This window comes from Gymnogyps californianus, chromosome 21, assembly GCF_018139145.2.
Source record: "Gymnogyps californianus isolate 813 chromosome 21, ASM1813914v2, whole genome shotgun sequence".
Lineage (NCBI taxonomy): Eukaryota > Metazoa > Chordata > Aves > Accipitriformes > Cathartidae > Gymnogyps > Gymnogyps californianus.
The window spans coordinates 1,559,118-1,572,260 of record NC_059491.1 but is presented as its reverse complement, the minus strand read 5'-3'; the positions used below and the strand labels follow the sequence as shown (position 1 = coordinate 1,572,260).

General features: G+C 46.4%; 1 protein-coding gene across 1 annotated transcript; it reads left to right on the top strand.

The window, feature by feature from the left end:
- Window positions 1–4,474: 4,474 nt before the first annotated feature.
- ACTRT2 (actin related protein T2) lies at window positions 4,475–7,481 on the top strand. The gene is given in 2 exon segments (XM_050909240.1): window positions 4,475–5,651; window positions 6,358–7,481. Coding segments are annotated over 2 exon segments (2,301 nt in total).
- Window positions 7,482–13,143: the final 5,662 nt, after the last annotated feature.

The window sequence follows — 13,143 nt, the reverse complement described above, 5'->3', positions numbered from 1 at the left end:
CAAGAAGATATAAAATCATCAGGAAAGGCTGAGTTTGTTTTGATATGGGGATTACTGTAAACACTAGGAGTGCATGGTAACAATTTGCAGCCCATGTGGTTTGAAATATCATAACCGGTGTCAATAAACACATTAAAATGCAACTTCAAAGGGCTTTGTGGATGTTTGGAGTGCCACGAAGACATTGCAAAATGGGGATTTTAGATGGAAACAAGCGTGGGAGCAATCAAACACAGCTCCTATGTGAAGAAAGGGATCTTGTCAAGTTGTTAGAGCTGAGCATCTGTGATGGTGATTATTGCTTCTTACTGGCTAGGAACTGCTCTCAGCCCCTGATTTCTTCCACGCTGTCTCCCTTGCCTTCCGCCCCGACCTGCGTGTTTGTCTCGCCCACCTGTTACATCTCACTTCCCCGACTGGATGCTTTTGAGCGGGGCCTGCCCCTTGCTGTTTGTTCCCACAGTCCCTGGGAAAGCCCGACTGATTTCCAGGCACTATCTCAATATAAATAATAAAGTCGTTTTGTATCTGTACCAGAACGACTTGTGGCACAGAGTAAGTGGTGTCCTCATGCACTGACAGGCTGACTTGGCAAAGGCGTCTGTCATCGCCACAGCTTTTGATGCACTTGATTCTTCCATGCAGTGTGAACCGCCGCGCCAGGTTTTTAGGGCATGGAGAAGGCTGAGCAGCCTCCTTTCTGTCTTCCCCACATACGGTTTCCACGGTGGTATTCTGAACAGAAGATTTTTGTCTTTCCTCATTCAAATTTCGACTGGTTTGAAATACCTTCTTTTCCTCACTTTTTCTCTTGTAATATTTATTTCTGATGCATTTGGATTCACTCCATAAATGCACTCCTGTTTGTTACAGAAATCATATGCATGCTCCAGGGAGATGGTTCTATAACGGTGATCTTTCAGCTGTAAAAGCGTAGACTTCTAACACTTACGCGTTAGCACTTTAATAAATCCTTTGGTTTGTTTCTGGGATGTCCCAGAAAGTGCTAAATTACTACTGTACGTAAAAAGGCAGTATACTTCTGTTTACACGACTCTCTGCCTTGAGACTCATGTCCACCGCATGCCAGCCTCTTTTTTTTTCTTATTTTCACCTTTTTGATGTATTTAATGCATTGCTTCACAGCAATCAAAAGTTCCAGCTTAAAATCCACTTGGAAAGCTGCATTGGTCATCCTGTTGACAGAGCTGCTGTCACAGAGCTCTCTCTTAGCCAAGAGCCCAACATCTGTCCTCCCCATCCAGAGAAGGCAATGAGAAAACTGTAAACCAAGAAGATAATCAGCATTTTAGGGGGGGTTGTAAACAGAGATGGAGGAGAGGTGTGCCCCAATAAGGTGACGGATATATCTTGACTAAGAAAGCTAAGTTATTTTATGGAGAAATTAATGCCAATTCATTGAGTCCCTGTCAAGTTTTTGAAGGATAAGGCAGGTCTTCCTTGTATGTCTGAGATTTCCTAATTGCGTTAGCCAGCAAAATCAGTTGCCTGTAGCAAACTGAGAAAGACTCAGAGTGGAATGAGTCTGGGGAATGAACAAATTCCTTGCGATTGTCCCCTTTTTCTGTGAAACAGAAAAAATCATGATTCCGTGGATTTCATGAAGGGATTCTCTGATGAAGCGTTATTATTTCTGGGGTTTCACCTGTATTTGGTGTACTATAGTCACATCGCCTCAGCTGCTGCCCTGTACTGTGCCTGCTCGGAATGAGGTTACTTCCAGAAAACAGTCAGCGGAGGATGACAAGACCCACGTAAATGCAAAGGAAGAACAGGTAATCCTACTTGTGTCTCTTTTTGGTAACGCTTTCTAGATGTGGAAAGACATTGATCCCTGCTGCTGCAGGTGTTTTACGTGGGCATACGGACTAAGAGTTAGCCGATCCTTTTCCCTCTGGTTTTACTCCAGGTAAACTCAGACCTTCCAAAGCCCATCACCCTTTTCTAAGTGCTTTCCAGCCTGGCCTGCTTCACTCAGAATCTGCCCTGAGTTACGTGTTTGTGTCCGGAATTATTTGGACAGAGGATGGCTATGGAGAAAGGACAAGCCCCGGCTTGCCTGGGGGGATCGCTCTGTGCAGGCGACACAGTCAGTAAAGCAAAGAGACATGCGTAAGGCGGTAAGTGAAAACGTGTGCTCGGCACTGACATAAAGCAAGCAAGACCGGCCTATAAACAACATGTTTAACTATCTATGAATTTTTACAATCCCATGTCTGTGGGACAGAGGTCATTTATGTTCGGTAAGTTGTGGGAATTACGTTATTACTGCGTTTCCAATGTGCCTCTCAGCTTCGAGTTCATATTCCATCCCGTTAAGAGGTGACAAACAGTGGATACCGTCCAGTCAAGAGGTTAGCAGCTCATGTGGAATGGATTTGCTCGGCTCAGTCCAGTTCCTTATGTGTCCCTCCACGGCTGGCAGCCCCTGGCGAACGTCAAAGGCCAAAGACAGACTGGCTCTCAGAAAATGAGCTATCTTTCCGTTCCTGAGCGAGATCTTGTCATACCAGCGTAAGCTGTACCGCCAGGTGAGCACGAGAAGTTTTTGATGTCTCATGTTGTCTCTTCTATGAGTTCCATTTACAGTACTTCAGCTAAACACAAACAGTAATTTCACTTACTACAAACCCTGCAGTAACAAAATGAATTCGCACATGCCCTTTTTAAGGTGATTTATGACAGAACCGATATGAGGGAACAGATAAACACTCCTGCGTCTAGGTTCAACTGTCATTTAATCATCCCAGTCAATATTCCCGTGGTTTAATACTCAACATCATGTTCAAAAGGGAGTGCTTCGCTGTAAGCTGCGTGCAGACCACGCAGGATTAAATGGGGCTTCTAGTGTGATGCATGTAACAACCTCTTAAACGATTAGGACACCTGTTGACATTAATATAGAAGCATGCATGAAAACAAGTGTGCCACACACTGGAATATGTGTACACAAATATTAAGAGGATTAGAGAAATTGCTAAAATGGATAGAGTGGCATTTAACACAAACATGTCTGGAATCTAAGCGGAATGGTAATAACATACGCAGAGCTGATCGCTTGTTTGATGGCTCTTTTCAGTAGTTCATCTGGGGCATAAACGTCTCTGTACAAGGAGGTCATTTGCTTACACGTAAAATTTCTGTTTAATATATATCTTTGTTTGGAATCTGCCTCTGATTCATAACCACCTTCATTTAGTAGCTGGCACCTTTGCCATGCGAGCTGCAGGAAAAAGTAATTAAATTTAATAGAAGCCACCCTTGCTTTGAAGCTGCCCTGGATTTAGACCCACAAGGAGAAGCAATTAAACTCCGGCAGCCAAGGATTCAAACTGAAGTTATATAGTGATTTTTTTTTTCTTTTTAAGGAAATTTTCTCTGTAAACGGATTTGGATTGTCAGATCTGATTGGATTCAAAGCTATAGAAATTTCCTTCTTTGGGAAATCTTGCCTTGAAGCAAAATTAAAAAAAAACCCAACCCACAATTAGATGTGAAATGGGGATCAGTTGTGAAGATCTAGGATATTTTTAATCCTTTTGAACAAACTTCCAAAAAAGAGTTTGTTCTTCTCCGCAAAGTGCTGAATGGAAAAGGGAAGCATGGAAGGAAGACATCTGCACGTCTGTTTATTTGCAGGCAGGTCAGCTTGTCAGCAGCCTAGGATATAGATTCATTACGGGAAGGAATTTCTTTGCACTAGAAGGTATTACAAGCATTGTTTAAAGCCGTCAGGGTTTTTTAAACCAGCAAGAGGCAGAAATTATTATTTCACTTTCGTGATTTTACCAAAAAATAGTCTTTAAATTAAGTGACAAGGACGGGGAAAAATATTCCAGAATGCCATAATCAGTGCCAAACATAGTTCTAACTATTTAAAAATATTTTTCAGAGTTTCCTATAAAGGATCAGAAAGGATTCAGTTGAAAAATGTCTGCTTCCAGTGCAGACATTATTGAGAAAAGCAAACTGGTAATTCAGTTAATACTTTCAGGGAGGCAAAATTGTCCTAATCTTCACCAACTCTTGGAAATATTTGTAGCGTCTTAGCTAAGCCAGAGGCACATGTGAAAAATTTAATTATTGTCATGCATGTATTTTGCAATACGTGCTTTTCTATCCTGAGGAAAAAAATGCTCTCAGGCTCGTTACAGAGATACATCCATGGTCCACGACCTGTGGATCAGACTCGGTGAATTGGTAGTCCTCTGGCTGGAGTCACGGTAAAGCTACACTGGCCGTATCCAGGGAAGTGTCTGGGATCAGGTACCTTGCTGGGAAAACGTATTATTCTATCAGTGGCCATTGTGAGGTAGCTGGGGGCAGACATGTTGGAAACGGCAAGCTGTACGTCCCCGAGAAGACATCCCTAGCCATGGTGACCAGCCTGTAAAAGGGGAACGGGCAAACAGGGCCGGGGAGCCACTCTGGGGAGCCATCAACTCTGCGAAGAATGTTTGACCCCAACGTTTTGGATGTCCCGGCTGTAATCTTTGACAATGGGTCTGGGCTATTCAAAGCGGGTATCGCAGGTGACAGCGGCCCAAGGTCTGTTTTTACAGCAATTGTGGGTCGCTCAAAAGTCAAAGCTACAATGCTGGGAGCTGGACAGAAAGAATGTTACATTGGAGAAGAAGCTCAGTCCAAAAGAGGGGTCCTGTCTTTGAATTATCCCATTGACCATGGCATAGTTACATGCTGGGATGATATGGAAAGGATCTGGAGACATGTCTATGAGTATGAGCTGAGAATCAAAGCCAGTGAAAGGCCGGTGCTGCTGACTGAAGCCCCCCTCAATCCTCTGCAGAACCGGGAAAAAATGACGGAGATCATGTTCGAAGGCTTCATGGTGCCGGCTATGTACGTTGCAGTCCAGGCAACTCTGGCACTCTACGCGTCGGCCCGTATTACTGGAATAGTCATGGACAGCGGGGATGGTGTTACCCACACTGTCCCCATATATGAAGGATACTGTTTACCCCATGCTGTCTCCAGGCTGGATATTGCTGGCCGGGATATCACCGAATATTTTATGAAGCTTCTTTTGGAGAGCGGACACACTTTTGTTAGCACAGCTGAAAGGGAAATCGTGAGAGATATCAAAGAGAAGCTGTGCTACGTAGCCTTTGACCCCACCCAAGAAATGAAAGCAAAGCCGGCAGAAATCATGAAAGAATACAGGTTGCCTGACAACAATATCATCCAGATAGGCAACCAGCTCTTTCGCGCACCAGAGACCCTTTTCATGCCTGCAAACATTGGAGCTGAAGCTCCCGGCGTGCACAAAATGATCTTCAACAGCATCATGAAGTGTGACATCGACGTGCGCAGGAATCTTTATGGCAACATCCTGCTCTCAGGTGGGTCCACGCTCTTCCCTGGCCTGGAGGAACGGATCCTGAAGGAGATGAAGCTGCAAGTGCCTGCTGGCATGTTTGTGAGGATCATTGCACCCCCTGAGAGAAAATACTGTGTGTGGATCGGGGCCTCCATCCTCACCTGCCTGACATCTTTCAAACAAATGTGGGTCACCGTGAGCGATTACAAGGATTTTGGGGCAGCTGTCATTCACCGCAAATGCTTTTAAGGAGAGCGCAGACCAAGTGAATGGCTTGCTGCTACAACAGCGCGTGAGCAAGAAACGCTGCTGCGAGCTGACCTAAAAGGTGCTACAGCTGTTGGTGCGTTTATTGGTTGACAAAACCTGTATGGAAGTAAAACATTAAAAACCTTGGTAGCGAGGATCTTATTGTTTATCATCTCCCTTCCCCTTCGCCTCCGCAGAGTTTACAGGTGTGCACATATCAGGGGGATGCAGTAACTCCTTAACTGACTCGCAGCCTGCCTTGGAGTCATGTGGGGAGCAGCATACCTCCTCTGCTGGGAGATTCTTCCCTCTAAGGTCTTCGAGATATCTGGGTTTTGTATTCTAAAACTAGCGCTCACGTTATTTTTGACCTCATTAAAAATGTTTCCTTTAGAAACCCAGCAAAACCCCAAACAGAATCCAAATATAAATCAATGCAAATGCAATTACTGTAACCGACCCTCCTCTGTGCCTGAGGGTCTGAAAAAATCCATTGATTCTCTGCTGTAATTTATCTGGGAAGTAAGAACACCCAGTTTCACTTCCAAGTACTAGCCCTGAATCCAAACGCTCCGCACCGCCGGCTCCCTGGAGGGAGCAGCGCTGCCGGTGCAGCTGCGGAGGATTGTGAGCTCGGCGGAGCGGTGCCCGTTTGGGACTGGGGGTTCCAGAAGGTTCCGCAGGTGCTCTGTGCCAGCCGCCACTGCCAGGGACAGCACCCGGCCTGCGCGGGATGTCGGACTCCGCAGCGGCGGTGGCAGGGACCCCCGCCGTGATTTTTGACATCGGCTCCGGACAGTGTAAGGCCGGTCTGTCAGGGGAACAGGCACCCCGTTCGGTTATTTCTACTGTTGTGGGATACCCCAAATTCAAACTTGTCATGTTCGGGGTGAGTCATAAGGACTGCTACATCGGGGAAGAAGCCCAGTCCAAAAGGGGCGTTTTGTCTTTTACTTACCCAATGGAAAATGGGGTAGTCACATCCTGGGACGACATGGAGAAGATTTGGAGGTATCTATACGAACAAGAACTCAAAATGAAACCGAGTGAGAGGCCAGCGCTGCTGACCGAGACCCCTCTCAATCCCTCGTCCCATCGAGAAAAAATGGCTGAGACGATGTTCGAAAGCTTCCAGGTGCCTGCCCTTTTCGTGACTCTGCAGGCGCTAACAGCTCTGTATGCCTGTGCCCGCACAACCGGACTCGTCCTGGACAGTGGCGATGGTGTCACCGTCACGGTCCCTGTCTACAAAGGCCGTTACCTGCTACACGGCATTACCAGACTGGATTTCGCAGGCAGAGGGGTAACCAAATACCTTGCTAGGCTCCTCTCAGTGACCGGGCACTCCTTCGTAAGCACAGCAGAGAGAGAAATTGTCAGGGATATGAAGGAGAAGCTGTGCTATGTTGCTTTAGATCCTAGCCAAAATATGCAGGAAAAGCCTGAAAAACTTATGTGCGAGTACATTCTCCCTGACGGAAGGGCTGTCAAGGCGGGAGACCAGCTATTCCGAGCCCCTGAAGCGCTTTTTGTGCCCGCAGAGGCAGAAATCCCAGGGCCAGGGGTTGGGAGGATGGTCCTCCAGAGCATTGCCAAGTGTCATGAGCATATCCAGTCCAACATCCTGAGGAACGTGCTGTTATCGGGCGGATCGACTCTGTTCCGAGGTTTCAAGGAGAGGCTACTGAAGGAGATCCAGACAGGAGTTCCCGATGCAACTCACGTCAAGATCATCTCACCACACGATCGGATGTACTCCGTGTGGATCGGTGCTTCCATACTTGCCAGCCTAAGAACGTTTAGGAATATGTGGGTTACCAGGGAAGACTATAATGAGGTTGGACCAACAGTACTCCAGAGAAAATGCTTTTGAAAATTTCAGTAGGACCATCCAGGAGGTTTTTTTAAGTGCCAATCTGAACAGCTGGAGAGCAGTTAATAAATCAGTACAAAAATAATTGATTTATAGTAAGTGATTTTATAGCTTACTAAAGAAAGGTCTCTTGTGCATTGGGTTGAAGAAAGAGTCCTTGTTCAGAGCGTTTTTGCTATCCAAGATGTTGGTTTTAATTCTAGAAACGTGTTGATCCCTGCTAGAACTGCAAACAGTTTGTCAGACTTTTAAACACTTGAGAACAAGCCACCTCCATCCCATGCCCGTGGGGGCTGGCTCCTTGCCATTCACCGTAAACTTCCAAAGAGTGGAAAGAGACCTCTGATGCAGAAATAGAGGGCTCAGGGGTATTGCTGACCCTTCACCACAGCACTGGAGATCTCCTGTAGCAGCCCTGGAGGAGCTCAGAGGGGACTGAACTGCTAAATTTGGTTTTGCTCACGAAATGAAAACAAGTCGATCTGGCTGTTAAAGCAGAGCTCTCCGACCTAGAGTATCTCGGTGCTATTAGCGGCCTTGCCATCTGATTTGCTATGTCACGTCACGTAAAACATTGCCTCCGTTTGTCCGTCTGTGGGGTTTCACTAATATTCTAGCATAGGGACTATGTGAGACTACATTTAGATAATATAAAGTTAATTAAAATTAGTAAATTAATCAGAAAGCACAAAGTGAAAGGTTTCTAGTTTAGGTTTATTCTTAGAGGACTCCTGAGCAAATGTTTTGATGTCAGGCATCTAAGAGAAGGTGGAGGCATCGGTCCCTACCTGACACTCATTCTCTTTTGGGAAAAGTTGCATATGTTGGGAGAAAGTGTTATTCTTCTGCCTTATCACCGAGAGCTAGGCAAAGTGACGAAATAATCCTGCAAATATTGGCTTGAATTACTAAGCAAATCTGCCTTACCAAGCTCAATTTTTATAAAGAATTCCACCAAATAAGCTTAACTAGCGCAAGTAAAATGGCTGATTGGATTTCCAAAGTGAACTATGAAATTCATAAGAAAGGTGTGAATTTTCAGCAATGAAATCTGCATTCAAATAAACAACTTGAAAATTATGCATTTACAGAGATCATCTTTATCCACACCCGCAAATATGTGCACTGCATCCAGTCAGGCAACAGAAATCTCATCATAATTTGTGAAACTGATTAGTGCTATGATTTATATATTGTTCAAAAATTATTTGAAAAAAAAACCTCAAGATATACCAGAGAACTTCATGAATTTGTTCAAGACTAACAGGAAAATAGGAAAAGAGCTGAAATCCGTCTTGTTAATTATTCAGTACAGTCTCTGGCTATTTTCAGTCAGCTCCGCAGATGAATCTTCAAACTCATGGATGCCCTCTGCTGCCTTGGGACTGATTAGTCATCTATCACCTCCTCTCGCTGCCCTTTGAAGAACCACAACACCCTTGTCCTTTTCTACAGGACATTTACAAGTGCTCTGAAGAGAGGCACATCTAACTCGGCGTTCAGTTGTCCACCGAGCCCCGGAGCACTTCCTCAGCAGGGCAAGTGGAAAAATAAAACGGGCTGAAAGACCCAGCTGCGGCGGACGTGGGCAGGGGAGTGGGGGGCGAGCTGTGGATGAGCGCAGCAGCGACTACAGCAAGGCCCACCTAACCTCGCTGTCCCCCATGATCGGGGGAAAGCATAAAGCAAAGAGTCTGGAGAAAAGCACGTAGCTTTCCTGCTCCACTTGGGCCCTAAGGCTTCGGAAAGTTGAGATGTATATTACTCCATCAAGTTAATGCAAGTATTCGGAGCGCTTTTAGAGCTGTTATGAAATCAGAATCGGCAATCTTGGATCTTTCTTCTATTACAGCATGTTACCTTTTAGCAGCCCACTGGAAATGTGTAAACAAACGAGGTACAACTGTAGACAGTTTAAGTATTTTACAGCTCGCTGACTTCCATATGGGGAGGGATTTGCAGTAACTTAAGTGTTTAGACTCCTGCTCCAATAATCTAATGCAAATAAAAATGCAAAAAACAGTGTGCTGGGAAGCAGAGGGAACCTGAGCGAACAGTGCAACTCAAGGTTGTTGTCAGGAAGGAGGAAAGAAAAGCAAAGAGCGTGATAACTCTGCAAACCCCGATGCAGACACAAAATGTGTGTGGAGAGCGACACCTCGCAGAGCTCCGTGTGTGCTTTTAATGAGATTTCACCCTTGCAGAACAAGATATTGCCTGATGTAATCCAGGATGGATTCGTTGATACCAAACTTGTTTTACATCAAGGGACCTGGTTCAGCTCCTCCCAGCTGAAAATCATTCAACAAACCGTTATTACAGGTATGTGACACCCACAGTACTGGTTTGGCCTGGCTGTTTCCATTTACCTCTTAGACATGACTTTGCTCAAGGACACGCGACGAGATAGCAGAAGCTGGCACGTGTTCCATGACCCCAGACTTTCTATCAGCCTCTTCAGTCTCTTGGTCACCTTGCGTTTCCATCAGTGCACAGGGCACGGGAAATTCATTGCTTCATTTATATTTCATTTTTGCTTTGAAAAGGTCTGAGGTCTTAATCATTTGGGACCTTATTCCCTTGGCCCTCATGCCATAGAAAATGAATTGCAGGGATCCTTCCTCTGATGTATTTCTACCTGTGCTCTACCTGTCCTGTGGATACATAGAGGATTTAAACTGTAAATGCCTGGGATCTTTCTAGCCTCAGGAGGCAACACCAGCCTGGTGAATATAGGACTGGTTGCAGGGATTAAAGAGGCCCGAGTTAATTCCTAGACTTACCCGTGATTTGTTGTGGAATGAAAAGTTTAACCTTGGGCACATCAGGCATCGGTTCCCACTTACAAACACCCTTCTTTTGTTCCATCCTTTACTTGTCCTGTTTGGGGTGAGTGCTCTCTCTTGCTTTAAGAGCACGTATCGGTGCAAAGATCTGGGACTGTGGGGCCACAAGATCAGAAACACAAAATCATTTGTGAAGTTTGCACTGGAATTACATAAAAATCTCTAACCTGCTCCTGTGTCGTGGTTTAACCCTCGCCAGCCACTACGCACCACACGGCCGCTCGCTCACTCCCCCCGGCTGGGATGGGGGAGAGAATCGGAAGGGTAAATGTCAAAAAACTCGTGGGTTGAGATAAAGACAGTTCAATAGGTAAAGCAAAAGCCGCGCACGCAAGCAAAGCAAAACAAGGAATTCATTCACCACTTCCCAGCGGCAGGCAGGCGTTCAGCCATCTCCAGGAAAGCAGGGCTCCGTCACGTGTAACGGTTGCTTGGGAAGACAAACGCCGTCACTCCAAATGTCCCCCCCCTTCCTCTTTCTTCCCCCAGCTTTATGTGCTGAGCATGACGTCCTATGGTATGGAATATCCCTTTGGGCAGTTGGGGTCAGCTGTCCCAGCTGTGTCCCCTCCCAGCTCCTTGTGCACCCCCAGCCTGCTCGCTGGTGGAGTGGGGTGAGGAGCAGAAAAGGCCTTGACTCTGTGTAAGCACTGCTCAGCAGTAACTAAACCACCCCTGTGTTATCAACACTGTTTCCAGCACAAATCCAAAACATAGCCCCATACTAGCTACTATGGAGAAAATTAACTCTAGCCCAGGCAAAACCAGCACATCCTGGTAATTTTTTCACTCCCTCCCCAAGTCTCATTTAAGTTTCAGTCCAGTAGCAGCTCTTTATTTTCTTTCAAACGTTGAACAATTCATCATTTTGCACTTTCCCCATTTCCTGTGAATTTAAAGATGACAACTGCGTGGCAGTTGTCAAAGCCGCTCAGCAATGCGGCCGTACAGAGCAGTAGCTGTCTCAAAGACCAGCGGAGACCCGGCGCAGCCAGGAACGCCTAAGAAGGAGCAGTAAGGCTGAGGGTCTGCAGTAGGCAGACTTTGCAGGGCTGTCCTGCAGAGGCGGGTGTGAAAACGAGCTCTGCGGACATTTAGAAGCGGCTGGAGAGGGTAACGGCGTTACCAAAGGCAGATAAATACCAGTCCTGCAGTTGAGCGTGGGCAGGTCTGTCAGTTCATCTACCGAGCAACTGGCAGGCCCACCTCCATTTCTCCAACTTTGGAAACATCCAGGTGAGTGCCTGAATATGAGGGATGTGATGTGAAGGAGGTAAGAACATCCCAGAGCTTCTCCCAGCGGAGATGTCGCTATATGGAGTAAGATGTAGCTCTGGGTGAGAGAGGCTCTGTAGTCATTGTACGCATACCCACACGAACACGTGCACCCACACGTACACACACATGCGCACGCACGCACACACACACTGATTTTATTAAGCCATTCCATGCAAGTATTTTATATATGTATATATTTTTTTTATTTGGAAAACTTCAGAGTGCTTTTTTTCACACACAGTAAAGTTAGCTTTGCTGAGATTCATTAGTCCCCTTTCCCCCTGTGTGTAAATGGATCTCTCTCAGTTATGCAATGCAAGGGTACACAACCATGAAAAGTGCAGAGGCAGCCAAAAAAAGCATTGTTCTGAACTCGGACGTGTAAAATATTCATATTCAATAATAAAAAATAAAAAAACAGCCCTTAATAAAAAATGCACGGCGTAAAATATGCATTGTCGTTCCATCCCCCGGGCTGCAGCAGTTTCCAGACCAACATGTTACATGGGTTTTCACTGCCTTGTTTTACTCAATTAATTCAAAACCAATTCACTCACAGACATCCCAGTATTAGGTGCCTAAATTGATTCTGATTTCTCTAAGGGCAGTGTATCTATGACTACAGTAATAGCTGGTAGAAGCTGTGACTGTTCAAAGCATCCAACACGCAGGCCCAACAGTATGTACGGCAAGGCTGTCCCTGTTCCTGATGCCGTCTGTACATCGAAACGCCGTGCTGGGCATGGACGCACAAGCCAGCTCTGAAGAAGCAGGAGAGCTCTTGTAGCGGGGTGCTTGGACCAGCGCGGTACCCCTATTTCTTGAATGAGCAAATCAGCCAACTGTTAGCGTGGCCGAGCAGCTCTCCATAGAAGAGGGAGCACGTTCTGAACAAGCTGAGCCGTCTCTGTACAGCACTGCCCTACACCCTGCAGAACCGCCTGTGGAGCTTTGCACACAGGGCAGGAGAAAAGACATCAGCTCCTCACTGTTTTACCAAAGGGAAACAGAGGCAGGTGGCAATAACCGCCTGGCTCAGATCCTGACCAAAGTATGTAGCAGAGCCAGGGATTTAATTTAGATTTTTCCGCATCCCCGTCTACTGTCATAGCTGCAAGGCCAAACCGCCCCGGTACGCGCATGTGCGTCCCGAACGGCGAGGAAGGCAGAAGGACAGGACAAGGGAGACTGAGACACCGCGCCGGCAGCATGCACGAGTGCATCTGTTTCTGCTCAGGAACGTGTCGTCAGGCAGTAGGTCTGCTAAAGAGACGCAGCGCAAGACCTCTCGTCCCAGCGAGGAGGGGCTGCTGTTGTTTTCACCCTACTCGCTCAGCTGGTTTTAGATCTTCAACACATTGTGCCACTCTGCTTTGCCAAGGGTGCTGCTGGAGCACCAGTGGGCCGGGGGTGTCACGCCGGGTTACGTCACTGTGCTCCTCCGGACACTGATGCCAGGGGAAGCTGGCGTTTCATGCGTTTGTTCTGCATGAATTGCATTTGGCACACTTTGTCTCGTGTCTTTAGTGGCAAAACTG